Below are 19,847 nucleotides of genomic sequence, written 5' to 3'. Positions count from 1 at the left end.
CACAGCAGCCCAGCCAGCCTGAGGTTGTCCCCAGGGTGGTGCAGAACCATCGCTAACCATCTCGAGATGGTCCAAGCAGCAGGAAAACTGAAGGTAAATCCTTTGTTCAGAGTCCCTCTGCCCTGCCAGGCTGCCACGTGAGCTCAGCCACCAACGTGCCCCGCACCCCTTCCTGCCCTCCCCGCTCACACCACACATTAAAACACATTTAGCAGCCAATCAGGGACCTGTGACTTCTTTTAATAAAGACATTTTTCATCTCCCCAATCTCAATGAGAGCGAGTTTAAAGTGGTGTGAAATTGCAAACGGTCACGGTGCGCTAGTGGCTGAGGCTTCCCTAGGTACCCCAGCAAATGGAGTTCAAGCTGCCCAAAGCATATAAATCTTGAGCAACTCCAAGTCACTTTGAGTAATAGTTCATTTTCTGATTTAATTTTGACTGTGACCGGAGCTTCTAAAAGGCATTTTCAGCAATGGGCTTGTCCTGGGGGAGGGGGTGAATCCCAAGAGCTAAATGTAGAATAAAGGAGGCTCTTCCCCACCTCACGACCAAAGCCCAGGGCAGGGCCACTTGGGGTTGATCTCGACAAGGTTTCATTTCAGGCAGAGCTCCAGGCAGAGCTGGGGATGTGGATGGGGAAGACCACACTTACCCTGACCCACGCACGGTGCTCTGAGACAGGGCAGGGTGCACCCATCTGCCCAAACTCAGCATGCTCCCCAGCCGTGGCAGGGTTACCTGCTGTGCTATTTCCTTCTCAGTGCTCCCTGGTGCCAGGGAAGAAGTCTCAGCGACAAGGAGAAGGGGCCGTGCTGGACCACACCGGTGGAGCCGAGCTCCCCCTGCGCAGGGCTGCGCTATCGGGAGCGCCTTGCTCACCGCTGCCTGCCTGAGAGGGGGAATTCACACTCTAAGTAGCTTCAGGACAAATAAATAAATACACAGCAGGACCTGGGGAGAGAGCTCATCAGTAATGAGCCTGGGCTCCTGTGTCCCAGCTTGCCCTCATCATGCCTAATTTATGGCTGACTCCGCTCCATTTCCCCGCCACTTCCAGCGGGCGGGCGCGTTTCTGCCCGGGCAGCCGCCGGTGCCACCAGGTGCCCCCGCTCCCCACGCCGCCTCCCCGCTGTGCGGTGACCGGGTGACCGCTGCGGTGGCTGAGTGGCTTTCAGCGGTGCCAGCCCATCCCATCATCCTGTGCTTGCTGTGCCTTTCCTGCCATTTCATGCCAGCCACGCTGTGGTGCATTTCTGCATGCCAGAAATACAGGGGATTGCAAACCTGGCCTGGTGCGCAGCTGTGCCAGAGCCAATAGTACTGGCTGCGGCCACTCCAGTCTCCCTGTGGGAGAAGCCATCCGGGCTAACACACGGGTTTGGCACACCAGGGGCTTTGCTGGCTGTGGCACGGTGGCGGAGCTCACCCTGCAGACAGCCAGAGCAGGGGCTGCAGGGCGCCGCAGGCAGAGCGCGCTTCTGGAGATCCGTCACAGCAACCTGGCAGGGGCTGTGCGGCTCCGGCTGGGTGCCAGCTGCAGCCACTGGCATAATTAAATCAAGGTCCTGCACAGCCAAACAGCCACAGCTGCCCCGTGGTGTGCTGGTGCTGCTCTCCTCTGCCCGGCACCGTGCACAACGTCTCCCTGCTGGCCCCAGGCTAGCCGCTGGGGAGGCAGCACCCGAGAACTGCCTGCCCCAGGCTTCGTGAAAATTGCAACTGGAGGTCGGGAAGCATCACTGGAAGGACTTCAGTGCGAGCAGAAGGACAATACCCCATCAAAGACATGGCTGTTTGTGTGACTGCCAGAGCTGAATTACATGAAAAAGCAAAGAAACAAACCCTTGCAATCAAACTCATGACAAGAAGGAAAAAAATGACCAGAGTAAAATCAATGTGCATGCAATCAAGCAGCAACCATTCGGAAAGGAAAAGCAGCTGCCTTACTGTTCAAAGTCTTCTTGCACCAGAGGGTGGAAGGCCTCTTCTTGGCACTTAAAGGGCGGTGACTCTTCTCTGACCTTCACGGAAACAAAAGACAGGAGAGGTTTCAGCCCAGCTGCCGCAGGGAGCAGAGCCCTGAGGCCGAGATGCAGCCAAGGTGCAGCTCCTGTGTGGGGCTGCTGCTGCCCGGCTCCCAGAGCAGCAGTGACAGGGGGACAGGGGGGGGAGAAGTGCCACTGCCTCCTGCGGCATTGCTGGTGCTGGCCATGTGCAGCGTCGGTGGCCAGGCGGCCGCTCGGCCTGGGGCAGCTGTGCCCAAAGATGCTTTTCGGGGGACATTTTCATGCTGCAGCAAAGCTGCAAACACTGCCCCGTCTTTGTACCCTGAAAACTGACAACAGCTAGTCAAGATACCGCCTGTGACATGATAGAAGCACTCTGTGAACCTGAGCCCCACAGATGTCATAAGCCAGCGGCACCAGGGAACACACTCGGCACGTTTTAGAGCCCGTGTTGTGAGCTTGTAAGAAGAAAATAAAAATGAGTTACGGGAACAACTTCACTGGCACGCTTTAAGCAGCTCAGCGAGGGCAGGCAAGTCTCTGTGAGCCATTTCACCCTCGCAGCGCTCCCAGCGAGGCTGGCGCAGCACAGGGCTCCGGGACGCTGCGATGCCCGGGTGCTGCGGAGCCCTCGGGGGGCAGGGGCAGCCCCGGCGCCAGGGGCTGCGTGGTGCTGAGCCCCCCCGGGACACAGCCCGGTGAGAGCAGCCCGGAGGCTCCCCAGCAGCTCTGTGCCCCTTCCCCAGCCTGGCCGAGCTTCTCTGCGGGCTGAGTCCCCGTTGCCCTCGCCCAGCACCTCGCGCCTGCCTGGCACAAGAGGAGCGGTGACGGAGTCTTATTTTTCCCTTGAATCCTCCGGGAGAGAAGAAAGGAGACCGAGTCCAAGTTACAGATTTTGCTTCTTGCTCTCCGAGCCAGCCACCTCCATCCAAGAACAAACACACAACAGAACAGGCCTGGAACTGTAATATATACAGCCTAATTAATCACATTACTCATGAAAATATATTGGTATAATTAATAACACAAGGCATCTATATTGGCCTCTGTGGCGCAGCAAATTATGAGGCAGTAATACTTGGACGTGTTGACCTGGATTTCATACATAATCCATCAAGCCATTCCCGCCAGATCGAGCCTCCAGAGACAAGAACAATACAAAAATGATAATTAAACAAAAGCAAGATGGACAGCAGTAGTGTCACATTAATCACTCCCATTATTGTGAGGAAGGAACGGGACATTCTGAGTTTGTCCTGCATAGTCCTGCACTTTTCTCTGCGAAGGCTTTGGTATTTTAATAGGCCTAGGAGGGGATATATGGCGGTTAATTATGTACAAGACTAATTGACAGTTTAGTGAACAACAGCACACTGCAGGGCCGTTACGCGGAGCAGCAGCCCTGACGGTTTTCTCAAAGCTCCCCGGGGCCGGGCTGCGGGGCTGCTCCATGCCCTGGCCCCGGCCCCACCGGGCTCAGCACGTGGGGACATTTCTTGCAGGGAAACACGCTCAGAGTGAGGCAAAATGCACGGCTCCATCGCGCAGGGGGCGGCTCCGAAATCACCCCCAGCAGCACCCTCTCGCCCAGGGGGCCACCCCAGCTGCAGGGCTGGCACCGCACAGGAACCCCCAGGAGAAGGGAGCAAAATATCCCCTCCAGCACAGCGTCCCTGCTCGCCCAGCGTCCCCAGAGCGCCTGCGCTGCCCTTGTGTCCCCTCCTGCTGCCAGCCAGCCAGGAAGCCCCAGCCCACGGCCATGCTCCTGGCCAGCAGGGCCAGCTCGGGTGCTGTGCCTGCGCGTGGACCCCCGAGGTGAGCACCAAGCCAAAGCCCACCTGGCTGTGCCGCCCCCGCTGGCGGCCGAGCCGGGCTGAGCTGGCTCCGGCTTCACTGGCTGGGAACAAGGTTTTGCGCCAGCCTAATGCACGGGCTGATGAACCTCCCTGCCAAGTCACTGGGGCTGAGCTGGTCGGGCCAATCTGTTTTACTGTGTAGCGCTGACTTTCACTGATGGCTTCGGTTCAACAGCAACACAGCAGCCAGGGTGTACCGGCGCCTTTATACAGGGAAATGCTGCTGGGAATCCTCGTGCCCTGACAGAGCAGCGCTGTTCTGAAAATAGCATGTGTTAATAATATAAAGGCCTTGAAGAGTTAGATTCAACTTTTTACAAGTGTCTCATAAATTTCAGCTAACTTATGTTCTCTAGACCCAGTGAAACAAGCAGCAGAGCTGCACAGACCGATGCCTGGGAAAGCTCAGCAGCTTCCCAAGGCCAGAGGAGGTGGTCTCAAGAGGCGTTCAAGAGGATCCTGAATTCAAACCACATCACCACCGCAGTCTTTCACATGCACCTTCCCTGACCCCACATCTGCCCTGCAGGACTTTCGCTCTGCCAGGAAATTACCCGAGGGGGGCAGTTTGCAACCTGGAGCTGCGCTGCAGAGGTAGCAAAACAGCAGCAAAGACCCCAGATTGTGCCAGGCTGGCACCTGCGGCCTGCTGCCGCTGCACTGTGCCTGCACGGCAGGTCGCTGCGGGTCTGCTTCCTTCCAAAAGGAACCAGACTTCAGCTGTGCTGTGTCTGGCTCCGCAACTTACTGCAACAGGTTTCCCAAGCTGAATGCATCTTCTTTGGAGAGGTCCTCAGACACATTTCATTGACTTTATATTTCATTACTGTTATCAGTTCTTGAAAGGCAAATACATGTTCAGAGGGAACCCTTTGATGAGAGGTATCGGATGAAGTACGAGGCATATATCTGGCTATTAAGTGAATCTGGATTTAGTATCCTATTAGTGAGATTATATTTGGCAGTGCTAAGTAAAAGGTTTGCAGAAATAGACAAAATTATTTTCAATAAAAAAAGGGAATCTGTTCAAAACAAAACAAAGCAAAACAAAACAAAACAGTTTGCTTACCTAAATATCACAGCAAGGAGGTCTGCATCTGCAGCATGGGTAGGCAGTGCACAGTCCCCTAAGGCTATACCTGGGCTTGGGAGGGCTCCCATCAAAGCTTCACCTACCAAATTAGTTTAATCATGTCTGTCATTAGTCATCTTTGCTTGAGCCCTCATTTGGAGGCCATTTAAAAAGGATTAGAGAAAATCTCCTCTCTTTATTCCTGTACAATAGTGATTAACTATCAGGATTCGCGAGGCGTTTTCATAGTGATGGGAAGAAGCAAAACGAACCCCGAGCCACAAAGCCCAGCGCCCTCTGCCAAGCACTGGGAGCCAGCAGCGGGAGCCGCGGGGCTGACACCCGGGTGACACTTTGTGCACAGGGCAGAGGGCAGAGGGTGAGGGGGCTCGGGGAAGCGCCGCTCCAGTTCAGCGCGACTGTAAGGGGCTCTGGGCAAGGCCTCGTCCTCTGGCTGGGGACGTTGCCTCAGCAGGAAGCGGGCTGCTCTGCTGCCGGGAGGACAGAGGGAGCAGCTCTGCAGGCTCAGGACCCTGCTGCTTCTCCCAGGGACGGGTGCTAGCGGCCGGCAGAGCTGGGAGCAGCCCCTGGCAGCCTGAAGTCGCCGATGTCCCACCAGGACATTTGCTGCCCGGCAGCTGGCGCCCACCTGGCCGCAATGCTCCTGATGGGGTCTCACACCCGGGAGCAAGGGTTGTGCAAGTGCCCTGCTGTCCTGCAGCACGCACATCACAAGGTCGTGCGCTTCCCCAGGCTGCCTGCTCAACCCTTTAGTTTAGTTTGCTGCTTGAGGACACTTCTGTGGGATGTACGTGCACGTGCATGACGGATCAAAAGTCACTATTGATGGAAGCTAGAAATGAAAGTAAACTAAAAAAATCAGATAGAAAGATATGGGAAAAAAAAGCTAGGATGAATCTAGCTGCAGGTTTTCAAAATCCGTCAGCTGCTTTGAATTCCACAGAGGAATGGCTTTCTCTGAAGATGCAATTCTTGTTTTTCCAACTAACGGGAAGTTTTGCTGAGGAATCCCTTTCCTGAAGGAGGGGCTCAGCTTCCCCCAGAGGCCCATGCAGGCAGGCAGGGCACTGAGCAAATATTTTCTAACGCAAAACAATCCAAAGCAGCACGTAACAAAATGTTCAGAAGCAAACCAAGTACTTGGAAAGCCAGCAGGCACTGCCAGGACGCGGACACTGCGAACCAGGGCAAGAGGCACTTTGGTCGGGTGCTTTCCTCTTCCCTCCCTTCACATCCATCCCGGCAGCATGTGCGTGGGGAGCTGCACCCTGCCCGCGCTCTGCTCCCCCCCCCCGCCCCGCCGGCCCTGGCGCTGCTCTGCTGGTGCTGAGCGGCTCAGGACGGGGCAGGAGCCACGGGCGCCCCATGAGCTGGACTCTCCTACTCTTCCCTTTAGCGAAAGAAACGCTGCTGATACAGACAGCCTTCCGGCATTATTTGCAGGAATGCTGCCATAGCACGTGTTTCCCGTGCCCCCCTTGCCATGGTGCTCTCCAGGGTCTCCAGACCAGCCGAGAGGCGGCTGTGGCAGCAGCCCCTGCCTGCAGCCGGCACCGTGCAGTGCTGCTGCAGCCCCCAGCACGATACGGACCCCTGCTTAAAGCTCATTAATCTTTAACAGAGCATTCGGGTTAATTCAAAAGGTTACTCACCCGTCAGTGTGAAGAGATCCCAAGGTAAATGTTCCTCCGGTGAGCGCAGGAGCCTTCATGGGGAGGTGAGATGGGCAAACAAAACCCTCTTAAAAAAACAGCACTTGCATCCTTTGCCCTACAAGTGGAGGAGTCAGGCAGCGAGCCCCGTGTGCGGGCAGGAGGGGGGCAGACAGACACTGCTGGGACCAGGGGAGAAAACCTCTGCCTCCTGCCGACCCCGGGGCTGGGAGGCTGACCTTCCCCAGCCCTGATCCTGCGGCACGGAGCGCACAGGGACGCCGGCACAGCAGGGCACGGGGACACCCACGGGGCGCAGGGCACCGCTGCCTGCCCGGCACCGCCATCGCCCAGCCCCGACACCGCAGCACGCAGCAGCAGCCACACCAAAAACACATCCTAAATAAAAGCAACTGTCCCTGCCTTCAGTTCAGTCACTTTCCTGACTTCAGCGATCCAAAGGGCGACTGCTCTGGTTTTGGATTTAGCATCAACTGAGAGAAGTCCTCGGTGCGTTCTGTGTTAAATAACTAAGGTTAATTTGATTTGATGCACCACTTCATTATCATAAACAGCTCACAGTATGTCAGTCCTCTGTAATTACAGTTTCCTACAGCCGGCATCTTGTTCATTTTCCGTCATTGATAGTGCTTCCCTATGATCACCTCACAGCTAAGCACTTCTGCATGAACTTCCCCGAACAGTAATTAGGTGTCATTTATTCTGTAGCTGACGGTTATACTAATTTACAAAACTAGGGGCAAGGATATTAAATTTACTTTTCATTACAGCCACATTTGCGTCTGATGGTTTGGATGAAGCCGCGCGTGCCGGCGGGCAGGGCGGGAGGAGGAGGGAGGCTCCGCAGCCAGCGCGGTGCTGGCCAGGGCCCGGGGAGCCCCAGGCACAGCGAATGCCCTTCTCTGTCCTCCCCTTTCTGCCACCGGTCCCCTTCCCGGGGCAGGCACAGCTGGACTGGGGCACCCCTGAGGGGATCTCGTTTCCCCTGCACACCGAGTCCTGTGCATGAACCTGCCCCTCGCCAGGGTCACCACGGGCACGTAGCCGTGGGCCTGCCCACGCTGCCGGCACAGTTCAGGTGCCCACCTCCGCCCCTGGCACCACACAAGGACACTGCCTGCAGAGGCAGCGCCGCTCGGGCGCAGTCAGACCCTCACACGAGCACCCTGCCCCCTGCCACCCGTGGTGCCCGTGGAAGAACCGGCACCAGCACCCTTCCGGGCCCAACACTGCGCACACCGCGGGCACCCCAAAACTGCCGCCTTTGCCCGGCGAGGGCTGCGGGAGCAGCGGGAGGTCTGAGCACGGCGCTGTGTTTCAGGTGGCATGGTGCAGGTCAGTCACTGTGCCCACACTGCAACGTGAGCCCCGCTGAGGCACGGTCACCCCTGCTGCTGTGCGCGGGGCTGTGTGCGCCCAGCACACCCTCACCTCCCTCTGCCTGTCCGCTGCACCCATCCCGCACAGGTAAAAGGCAGGGGCTGAAGCCGGCCAGTGTTTTATGCGGTATTAAAAAGTCCCCCAAGATCAGGCACATGCTGGGCAGGGGCTCAGGGCTGTGGCTGTTGAGAGCTGAGGAAGCCGGGTGGCCGCCCTGTCCCGTGGCTGAGCCCTCCTCATCCTCATGGAGCAGAGGGAGCCGCGAGCGGTGATGGCATTTCCACGTCAGCCACTTCCATGAGCCCTGCGCTGCCGGAGCCAGGGAATGGATCTGTCTGTGCGGCTGCAGGTCCCTGCTTATCTGTCCCCCAAAACAGGGGAATGTTTCCTTGTTGTGTCAAATTTAATTACGTCCCTGTACTGGAGGTGCAATACTGGAGATGTTTGCAATTGATTTTATTTGACAAATTACTCTGGTGTTCAGCGTGTTCCTTATCTGCAGCTACAGAAAGATGACCATGCTGGCCTACCCCACAGCACATCAAAGCACTTGGGAGGACAAATCCTGCAGCAGCATGTGGTCAGAACAACATCAGCCTGCTGGCACCGAGCTGCATTTTGTTAAGCTCAAGCTAACAGTATAAAAAAATTAAGAAGAAACACACTGAGCCTATGGGGAAGAGCTGCAGATGCCATAAAACATTTTACCCCCACAAAGGCAAAGGTAAAAAAGTCTAAGAATAAAGAAGCAGCCTTGCCCTGGCTGCCATCAGGAGCTGCAGCTCCAAAGCCAGCAGCGGAAAGCAGTACAGGGTGCAATGGAAGTGCCCAGCACACGGGAAGGATATCCCAAATGCAACAGGAATAGGCAGTGTATACAGGCACTCCCGGCACAGAAGAGGAAAACGCAGCACATAGGAGGAATGCCCAGGAAATAAGAACACCAGGTGTATGACAGTAATCCCCAGCACACACAGGCACACCCAGAGCACACGAGGACGCCCGGCCCGGCAGACACCACGGAGAGGCAGCAGCAGCGCCGCGCGGGGCACAGACCTTGGCGCAGACCCTGGCGCGTTAGGGAAAACGAGATGCAGGCGAGCAGCAAGCAGGCTGGCGCTCTGCGTGGAGGTGCCAGCAGCACTGAGGGGATACGGCCGAGCCCTGGGGCTCCGTCTGCACCTGGGGCCGTGGCCGATGCCCGGTGCCAGGGACGCGGAGGGATGGGGCCACGCAGCCCAGCGGGGTCCCAAAGCGGGGCCGCGCGGTGCCCGCAGGTGCCGCAGAACGGCGGTGCCGGCACGGCCCGCTCACCGCGGCGCTAACACAGCTCAGCCGGCAAAAGTCGCTCTCAGTCACCATTCCTTTTTTTTTTTTTTTTTAATTGCAATATCCATGGACCTGAACTGATGGTGTTTGCACTGACTGCTGAATTAGCAGGGTACTAGACTGTAACAATATAAAATATATATTGTTAAAAGCCACTTAAGGCGCCCTCTGAAAGGGTTTGCTGAACCTTTGAACAAGAACCCAGGGGAAAGCCCTTTATTACCTCTGTGACCAGGTCAATTACTCTAGAACTGAGCAAATTATTTATGAGGTGATCAGCCTATTAAAACATTAACACATCCATCACTTAGCTGCTGATCTGGCTCCTGTCTTTATTGCACTGTGTGTTGGGCCTGGCAATTTACTAGCATTTTATTTGGTTCAAAGCTACTTTTACAAGGAAAAAAAAACCAAAAACACAAAGAACCCCACCAGCTATCACTTTCACAGATCCTGAGTTACAGAGGGATCCTCTGCCTCCACCAAACTCATTTAAACTATTTCATCATTTACCTTTTTGTCTTTGTTGTTGCTGCCTTTCCACATGGTCTAAACAAAGGCACAAATTGCAGGTCTTTAATTTGGAGAGACTTCAGAGCACCAAAAATCAAATTTAGCTCTTACCATCGGAATCTCTATCTGCTCTTTAAGTATAAGTGCTTGCAGTGGGAATGTGTGATGAACTAGCTGAGCCTCTCCTTTGAAAGTGATAAAGCATCAAATCTTGAGAATAAATGGGCTGTTACAGCGGTGGGCACCCCGTGGTTACAGTACAGCAAGGAGAGGCAGATAGAGCTCTGCGGAGGGAGGGGGCATTTATTTCTGTCTGTCAAGACACGGAAAAGATGGAGAACATATAAGGGGTAGGAATTAGTGTCTTAATCTACTACATTTACACTCTTCACTTTTTTAAATGCCTTTTGGCTAGTCATTTTCCCGCATCTGATATTTTATTATCATGTCTTTTATGACATTTCCAGACACTTATTAAATCAAGATGGAGAGCTGTGCTTTGTGTGCCAGGTGTTTGATGGGGAGTGCAGAGACCAAAGGAGACGGACGGGCAGCTCTGGAGATAAGGGGCTGTCAGCGTGGGCAGGGGCAAGGACAAACGCCAGCCCCCGGCACGAAGGAGGCCGGGGTGGCCGAGGGCACGGGCTCTGGGCTGCGGCTGTGGGAGAGGCAGGGGAGGGCAGGCGGCTGCCGAGAGCAGGACGGGAGGCGCTGGGTGGGGTGGGGGCAAAGCAAGGGGAGCGGCAGCCGCGCTTGCACCCCCAGGCACCACAGCAGAGCTCAGCGCCGGGGGGACAGGGACAGGGACAGGAGAGGCTTTGCCCATGTGGGTTTAAGCCCATTCCTACATAATGGGGTGCTCTGGAAAGAGACGGGTCCGAGGGTATGAGAGAAGGCTGGACATAAATCCATATGAGCAAAAACCAAGCAAAAAGCCCACCGAGAAGATCCTACGCAGCATGCCCAAGCTGACCTTCAGAAGTTGGGCCTGACATTGGGGCTGGGGGCCGGAGCAGGCACCCCAGGCGAGCCCTCCCGCCTGCCCCGGTTGCCCTGCCCGGGGGGCACCGGCCGTGGTTTGGCTGCACTCAGCACCGGGCTCTCGGCGGGCACTGCCCCGGCCGACAGCGAGGCTCAGTGCGGCCACCCCCACTGGGAGCTGCTGCCTTCTGCCGCGCGCCGCGGGCGGCCCTGCAGGAAGCGCCGGGGGTGCCCTCGCTCCACGAGCAGCTCCTAGGGTGGGCTCCGCCGCTGTGCGGCTTAATGCCACAATTCCTGAATTCCTGAGGTTTTTCTCTGGTCTCCTGTGAGCCCCGGCGGTGCCCGGAGCAGAGCCAGCAGCCCCCGAGCTCAGCTCAGCCACGGCTGCAGGCTGTTGGTGGCATGGAGCTGGCGCCCAGGCGCAGCCCTGGGCTGAGCCGCTCGCTGCCGAGCCTCTGCGAGCACCGGCCGAGCTCCTCGCTCAGTGGAGGTCTGTGGACCTGCTTCAGAGAGCTGCCACGGTTGCTGCTGGGCTCAGAAATGAAGCCAGAGCCGAGCCAGAGGGCTGTGGCAGGCCAAAAAACGTCCCATTAACACCTTCAGTGCTGCAGGTACATCCCTGCACCTCCCTCCCTACATAATCCACAACCGAATTCAAGCTTCAAAAAGCCCTCACATGCTAAACAACAGACAAACGCATCCTCTCTCTTTGTGGGGCTGGCGGCAGCATCTCCCGGTCCTCGAGTGAGCTCGGCCTGGGTTACTTCCCCAGAGGTGCCCATCTCAGCAGCGCGGGGGCACAGCCAGCCCCGGCCACCCCACGCACACCTGTGCTGTGGCACCGCCACAGAGCCCCTGCAGCTGACGGGGATCAATTTTCCTCATTACTTATCTTCTCCATACCACAGGGGAACGTTCACATGAGAAGGTTTTGATGGGAGCAGAATTGCTCGCCACAAAACTATTACGGAACCAATTAAACCGAATAAAACACAGGGCCTGAGTAAAGTGCTACAGGGAGAGCTCGAGAAGGGAGCCGGTACCGGGGGACGGTGACGCAGCAGGCGAGGCAGGGCCCGGGTCAGTTGTTTGTTTGTTTAACCGCTCGCTCACAGCGACAGCTGGCTGAGAGTCAAAAAAAATCTGTACAGGCAGCAGAGAAAAATTATTCTCACGCAGCGAAGCTGTGGAAGTCGCTTCCTCGCGATTGAATTAAAGAGTTATGCTGGGGAGAGCCAGCAAATGTGCGAAAGGGGCAGGGCGGACATTCGTGCCAATTAAAAAGCTTGCAGAGCTCATTCCCCCAGACGGCAAATCCCGACTACAAACACGAGCCCGTATTTACTGAAGCTGCTGCCGCCGCCTCGCATTCCAGGCGAGCACAAGGGAGCCCGAGCGGGACGCCGGGTGATTGGCAGCCGCATTCAGCAACACACAGAAATCCCTTTTTTTGTTGTTTTTGCAAGCATCTTTAAAGATGTCTCTGAAACATATGGCTTCCTTCAGCGACACAAAGGGGCTAATGATTGCCCAGGAATGCCCCAAGTATTAAATATGGGATCACTACAGTCACAGTGCCACACCAGAACGGCAATTCATATTCGGTGTCAGCTCAAAAGAGCTTTTGCGGATAATTAGTTCAAGGACAAAAAAAAATTGCTACTAATGCTTAAAACTAAGGCGGATGCTGCTGCGCAGTCCTATCTCCGAGTATGAGCTCAGCCCATTATCTTCCCCGTATCACTAGCTGCGCCTGATTAATTTTACTTTTCTCTCCAATTTCTCTGCTGACAATGCGCGGGGAACAAAGGCTTGTGCCTGAACAGGGGCAGTAATTCATCAGCGCCCTTCAGAGCCTGCACGCAGCTGCCCTCTTCCCAGCACGGCTGCCAGTCGTACCAGACAACGATTCACCGAGCCCTCCTTTCCCATGGTCTCCAGGGAGATGGCGATGGACCTGCATCCTAATGACGGGCGGCCGCTTCGCCCGCGCCCGCCGCCCGGCAGCCGGGCCCCTGCGGCCCCTTCCCGGCTGGGCTGGGTGGGGGCCGGCGCCCCCAGCATTAGGATTCAGCCCCCGTCCGCCCCGGGCAGCGCGGCGTGGCGGCTCCTTGTTCTGCACACGCTGCTGGGGGACGAGCGGCCCCACCCTGGCGGGGACGTGGCGGGGGAGCGCCGAGGCACCGGCCGAGCCACGCTCTCGTTCGGGTGCTGCCGGGACCCTCAGCACCGAAACAGAGCTCGCTTTGTCTGAGAGCCGCCGCGCAGGGACCGGCGGGGCTCAACGCACCGGCGGCAGCATGGACCACCATCGCTCTGAGCGCTCGCCGCCAAACGCCCCTCGGATGCGGAAGGAAAGGGAAAAGCCCCCCCAAAACCGCCGCACTCGGGATACATCTGCTTGATTTTTTTATTTTTATTTTTTAATCCCAGCATCAAAGCACTAACGGGCAGCGGACACGGGGCTCCGCGGCTCCCACCTCCGAGGAGCCCTTTGTGGAGCATCGCCATGCCTGCGCGGACGCAGCCGGTGGGACCGCGGCGGGGAGCTGCGTGCAGGGCGGGAGGACGGAGAGGCACACGCACGCCGAGCACACGCAGACCCCGGTGCGTGGCCCCACGGCCCCCACGGGCGGCAGCGCCCTGCTCCATCCGGCAGGGCCGTGCTGCCCGCGGAGGCGAGGCTGCACGCGGCGGAGCGCCCGCGCTGCATGCTAATGAGCGGCGCCGGGAGAGCTGCGCCAATTAATTGCTCGAAGTAACTGTTAACTTACCAAATGGGGAGCCGTGGTGCCAAATTAGAGGGCAGGGTTTTGCAGCGTGGCGGCGGCACGGAGCTCCCCGCGCCCGCGGGTCTCCGGGCGGCAGGTACGGCTCAACTACAAAAGGGCAGGTGAAGGAAGGAGACAGACCTGCTTATATTTTTGTATTTAAATTTTTTTTTTTTTTTTTTGAGCTCACGTAGCATTTAGGGTCACATGCTGCCGTTAGCATCGGTCTGCACCATCACGTGGCTGGGGTCAGGGCTCACGTGACGAGCAAACCTGATGAAGTGCCACTAAGACCCATTTCGCCTCGACCCTAAAAAACTTAGTTGTAAAAATCTAATTTATAACGGGTTAATGAAATAATTAATTTTTGAAGTAGGCTTCTAACCTTTAGAACCAAATAATTTCGGGGGGAGGGGGCGGGAGAGAAGGAGATGGGAACGAAATGCCAAGATTTCAATGAATATTTAATACACCCTCCGCGCTCCTCATAAGCTCCTGCGACTTGGAGCCGTGCCAGCGCCATTTGAATACCATCCTTTGTTAATAACTAAATTGACGCCTCTGTTGCTATTCGGTGTTTGCAGCTCTATCAAGCTGTAATCTGTCACAGCGAATACGGGGGGAAGCATAACTCAATGAGCGCGCACCCGGCTGCGGCGCGCGGCGCCTACAAAGCGCGGGGCTGGTCCCGCAGCCGGGCTGCGCCGCGGTGCGGAGGGCGCTCCCCTGCCCTTACACCAATATAGACACCCTGTACACACACACACACACATATATATCAATAAATAAAAATTAACATTTTTTTATACGTATACACATTTTTTTTTTCCAACCAGAATTAGCAGCAGGAAGCTGGGGTTCGTTCCAGCCATTTTAAGTGCAGGATTTTGCGTTATTTGAAATTTCTTAATTTCAAGCAGGAAATAACAAGGTATGACCATTTCTGCAACTCCACAAATAAACATCTCCTCAGCCCCCAACAAACGTTACGCCCCCTGACACAACCGCCCCCTGGATGCCTGCGAGACCGGAGGGGACTGCTCGAGCCGCGGGCAGTGGCAGCGCCCCTCGGCCTCCCCAGCGCAGGGGCAGGGCGCAGGCACCGCCAGGCCTGGGGCCGGACCTGCTGCTGGGGCACGTTACTGGTAAGAGGACTGGTCCCTGCTCGGCATCAAGGCGCTGAAATTAAAAATTTAGTTTTGCATGCCCGCAGACCTACAGATCACATCCAGAAATAAAGCAGGCTGTCCCTATGAAAATGGAGCAGAACATCAAAAAAATGAAACCTGGGCTCTGCAGGGAGGCTGCCGAACGGCCCCATTTCCACAGCAGGGCTGGGACTGACTGCCGGCGGGGACCACAGCGGCTGCTGCAGGGCAGCCGGGACACGAGGGCTCTGATAGCCGCCCCTACTTCTCAATTAGTTTAACTAATTGGGCAACAGCTCCGATGTAATTCACTTGATTCTCCCAAACCATTAATTATTCTGCATTCAGGACAAATACACTTTGCAGTTGCTGCGCGGTGCAGCCGTGCAGGCAGGCTCATTTGCATTCCCGGCACACGGGCAGCCGCTGGAAGCCATGTCTGAGCCTGTGCAGGCTGTAATGAAACGCGGCAAGGGAACACTCGATTGGCCACATGCAGGAGAAAAGGGGGAAAAAAAGGGAAAACAAACCCAATTTTCATTTCGTATTAAATCAGCCGCGCATATCGCAGGGAAGCATGGGGCTCCCACCCATGGGTGCGGGGCTGTTTGCAGCTCCCCTCCCGGCACCCTCGCACCTCTGGTGTGGGGGGGTTGGGCTGCCTGGTGCGGGCAGAGGGAGGGGGCACAGGGGCCGAGGCGATGCCTTGCTTCCTTCGGAGGGACACGCTCCTCATGCTGCCAGGGAGGCGTCACACACCCTGCCCTGCCGGGCCAACCCTGGAACCCCACATCTTACAGACACCCCCAGGGCAGGGGTGCCACCAGCCCCACACCCTGCGGCAGCACAGGAGGCTGCCACCCGTGGCCCGATGGCGGGCCCCTCCCGGAGATGCCTTTCTCCTTCCCGAGGGGCTCACGGCACGAGGAGGGACCATGGCCTCAGCTCCCGCCGAGAGCTGCTCGTCCTCATGTCCTCACCCGCCACGGCGCGCCGGCAGCCAGCCCGAGCCCCATCGCCACGACGTGTTCACCACCTCCGGCACGCAGGGAACCAAAACGCATCAGTAAAACTCAGCCGATGAAGGGCACCGCTGCTCTTGTGCCCATGCCGCTGGCACGGCTGCAGGGCGCCGAGGACGCGCGTCCCCCTCCCTCCACCCATGCACTGCACCACGGCCACTGTACGGGCGCTGCGAGCGTTTCACAGGTCCCCCAGGACACCAAACTGCCCCGCACTCTGTCAGCCCCTGAGACCACACGAGCACCTCCCTGAGGCTCGAAGGCCCTGGAGCACGGGCCTTAACAGACTGGCACTGCCAGGGTGGGGGTGAGAGGGAACGGGGCGGGCAGGCCCTGCAGAGCGGGGTGCGTGGCCGTGGGGCAGGCAGGAGGGCAGCGCGCTTCTGGGCACGGCCTCAGGACGGGGCCAGCCCTGCCGTGCTCACTGCGCGGGGACGTGGGTGCTCCAGCTGGGCACGGTGAGCTCCCCACTCCGTGCGCTGCCCAAAACCCGCCGCAGCCGTTGTCTGCCGAGACCACCGCAACCGCACAGGCACCAACACCCGCAGCAGTGGCCACAGCTCCACGAAGCACAGGCAGGAGGGCACCGAGCACGCAGGTAGCCGTGGGCACCCTCGCCGTTTGGGTGCAGGATGGTGCCATCGAGCCCCTCTCCAGCCCTCCCGCACCGCACGGTGCTGGGGCAGATGCTGCGGCCCCGGGGGCTGGTGCGGTGCTGCTCAGAGCCTCCCCCGTGGCTGCTGGGCCTGGCGCTTTGCCTGCTGCAAAACGCAGCCGAGAGGATGGGGGCCACCCCCCCCGGGCAGCATCAATGCCAGCCCGCGTGCCGAGGCCAGGCCACCAGCGGCATCTCTGCAGAAGGGTGAGCATCGGCCTCAGCCGGGGCAGTGGGCAGCAGAGCAGGGCACGGCGGGCACCCGGCGGCACGGGCACGGCGGGGACGTCTCCACCTACCTGCGGTGCTGGCAGAAGGGGACGGAGCCGAGCGCCCTCTCCTCCGCGGGGAGGGGACCCCCCCGTGCTCAGCCAGCTCTGCCCCTGCGCGAAGCAACCCGGGCAGCCGCCGGGCACCGGCTCATTCGTGGAGGCGAAAGGGAGCGGCCGGCTGGAGACCGGGCATTTTGTGGAGCTTTTCTTCCCTCTCGGCGGAGACGAAGGAGCGCCCTGGCTTCATCTGTCACTACAGCGCTGCTGCAAGGATCCGTAGGCGCTGTGTTATGTCCTTGAGACACAGACCGATGCCATCTGGGCAAAATGCCACGAGATCCCTGGAGACCAGGGAGTATCGCGCTGCCTCCGAGAGCTGCACAGAGAGCCGAGCACGCCGCCGCGATCAACAAATATTAACTGCTTTGTGGCTGGGGCGAAGCGCAGGAGCAGGGGGTGCGTGGGGGCACGGCTGGGCTGCAGCCAGCGGGGCTGGCAGGCGTTAACCCCAGGCTGGGCATCCCCTTGGGAAGGGCCGGGGGCAGCAGGCAGGTGGGACACCGCCCCTCGCAGAGGTTATCCCAGTGCTGCGTGTGCTGTTGCGGGGGTTAAGCAGCCCCAACCTGCCCAGATGAGAGCAGGAGCGCAGGGACAGGCAGGGCATTGTCCCCACGGGGTGTCCCAGAGCCACAGGCCCGGATGTGCCCACCCCTGCTGCTCCCCGCCATCAAGGGGCAGAGGTCCCGCACGTGGTGCCAGTGACAAGGAGGTGCCACAAACACCAGGGCTGCCGGCCACCGACGGGAACAGCCACGGATTGCTCCAGAGCATGGAGCCACATCAGCACCCCCAGCCATGGAGAAAAGAAAAACAAGCCCCGAACCCCAAGGAGAAGCACCGCCGTTCAGTACAGATGGAGCAACGGTGCTTGTCCCGGGGGAAGGGGCAGTGCCAATCGGGCTTCTCACTTCCCTGGCCCCCTCTGGGACCCCCACTAGTACTGGGCATGCTGCAGCCAGGCCGGGGAGCACCCCATGACGCAGAGCAGATGTGCATGGACACCCCTCTCCCATCCTCTCACAAGACGTTTAGGAAAAAGTCTTCCAGTACCATAATGCCCCACCTGGCAGCTGCCCTCTGTTCACCTTTCAAAGGCTTTGTGCTGGAGGGGCCCTTTGCAGCCTCAGGGCAGATACTGGGTTGTGGCTGGAGGCTGCGGCTGGAGCCCAAAGCCAGGGCCCCGGTCTGGGCTCCCCAGCAGCCCCCAGAGCTGCCCGCAGCTGCCCAGGCCCCGTTGTCAGAGCTGCTCATTACAGATCTCTGTGCTTTGCTGCTTCGTGATGTGCCTTCAGAACGAGATTTTTGGTTACTGCACCCTCCCTGCTTTCTGGTTAGAAAAAGCTCCAAAGAAAAGCCCACTCAGGCTGCCTGCAACGAGGGCATCAAACAGCGACCGGAGGCACAGCCCCCAGCCCCCAGCCCCCAGCCCCCAGCCCCCAGCCCACACCAGCACCTGGAGGGCGTCTGCAAGAGCGGAGCCCAAACGCCAGGGCGAGGGTCGCGTCGGGGGAGCCGTGGCCGCATCCTGCATCCCTCAGGGGGGCAGGGCACGGACAGCACAAGAACCACACGCGAGGGTCCCAAGGAGCCAGGCAGGGATGCTTCCAGCAGCTGGTGTGCTCAGGCTCCTGCCGGCCGGCCCTCGCTCCCCGCTCACCTCGCTGCTGCAGTGGAGGCAAATTGCAGCTGTATTTTTAAAAGGGAGAAAATTCAATATTTGGGGAAAAAAAAAAAAGTGACATAAAATAAGTAATAGGAACGGCAACCCTAAAGCTACTTAAAGCTCCAGAGGAGTCATTGCTCAGAGCAGGCTGTTCTAACAGCTGCAGTGTTAGGTTATCTTTGAGACAGACCCAGTTATCCCTCTAACATATTCATTCATCTTTATGGCTTGATTTGTATCAATTTATCTTTTTTTTTTTTTTTTTTTTTTTTTTTCTTACAAACTCAGGCCTCTGCTTGGAGCAGGGAGCAGAGGGCATCCTGCCCACAGAGCCCCCTGGGAGCAGCACACCCCGCCAAGCCTCCCTGTCTTCTGCCTATCTGGGTCCTACGAGAAATGATGATGCCGACGGAAGGAATGTCAGGGAATCTCCCTAAATTAGGGTGTTTAGAAGCCAAGTAGTTCAGCCCTTACTCTCAAGAGTGGCAGTTAAGGCAGGAAGTTTCCTGTCCCTGGCTCGGCGCTGAGATCCCGATGCCACTGAGACAGAAAGCTCTGTGCTGCGAGCACGAGGAGGGGACCCGGTGCCGCGGGGCATCGCCTGCCCGCACCAAGGGCACTGCCCCACGGCTGCGTCCTGCAGCCCGGCCTGGCACCCACCTTTGGGAGCTGCCCCGGGCAGGGCCAAGCCCAGCGGCGAGGGTCCCGCAGAGCTTCCCCCGCTCCACCACCTCCTCCGGCCCCGCCTGCATTTTGTGCTTAGGTCCTTGTGCAGCTGCGGATGGGGCACACGGAGGATTTGCTGAAACCCAGGAAAGAGACGCTGCCTATAATTAAAATGTACATCCCATTAATTGCTGTCAATAATGCATTTCCCTCTCCAATATAGGCTGCTAGCAAAGCTTTTGCTGAGGACAGCAAAGCAAAACACTTTGTTTCTGTTAGTTTTTTAAAAGGAAAGAAGTCTGATTTATCTGAACAGGACACCAAAAGCCAGCAAAACATTCTCCGGCTCCAGCATGCGTTCAGTAACAATATCTTTGCAGTCACATACCAAGGAGATTCAATTATCTGGCAGAACATGTCCCAGAGGCATTTAGATAATTGCAAACATAAGTACAAAATCTGCCGCTAATTATTAAAGAAATACCAAATAAGGAGACCAAATGATAGAGAAGTGGTGTTACCGAGCACAGAACCCAACCGCACGTGCTGGAAGCGGAGGTTTTCGCTGGGTGCATCTCAGAGCAATCCGGGGTGAGCCCAACCCTGCGGGACCCGGGGAGGCGCTGCCGAAGCCCCCGCGCTGCCCAACCCTGCTGCGGGAGCCCGCTGCCGGACCGGGGCCAGGTCACTGCCTCCTGCCCCTGGGCAGCTCAGCGAGGAGGAGAGAAGTGGCCCGAGGGGCGGCAGGGAGGTCCCG

The 19,847-nt window shown here is 57.8% G+C and overlaps 1 protein-coding gene across 1 annotated transcript in view; it reads right to left on the bottom strand.

Annotated features, from left to right (window-relative positions):
• Positions 1 to 12,780, bottom strand: part of TNRC6A (trinucleotide repeat containing adaptor 6A) — an 80,695-nt gene extending 67,915 nt beyond the window's left edge. Inside the window, exons 1-2 of the mRNA XM_080556201.1 lie at positions 12,733 to 12,780; positions 1,950 to 2,023 (exon numbers count right to left, since the gene is read on the bottom strand). Of these exons, the coding sequence (XP_080412327.1) occupies positions 1,950 to 2,023; positions 12,733 to 12,765 (107 nt within the window). The 5' untranslated portion in view covers positions 12,766 to 12,780. The remainder of the gene's footprint in view (positions 1 to 1,949; positions 2,024 to 12,732) is intronic.
• Positions 12,781 to 19,847: the final 7,067 nt, after the last annotated feature.

The sequence above is a fragment of the Anser brachyrhynchus genome (assembly GCF_964034855.1).
Source record: "Anser brachyrhynchus genome assembly, chromosome: 15".
NCBI lineage: Eukaryota > Metazoa > Chordata > Aves > Anseriformes > Anatidae > Anser > Anser brachyrhynchus.
The sequence above is the reverse complement of the archived record's forward strand: the minus strand, read 5'-3'. Positions and strand labels throughout refer to the sequence as shown.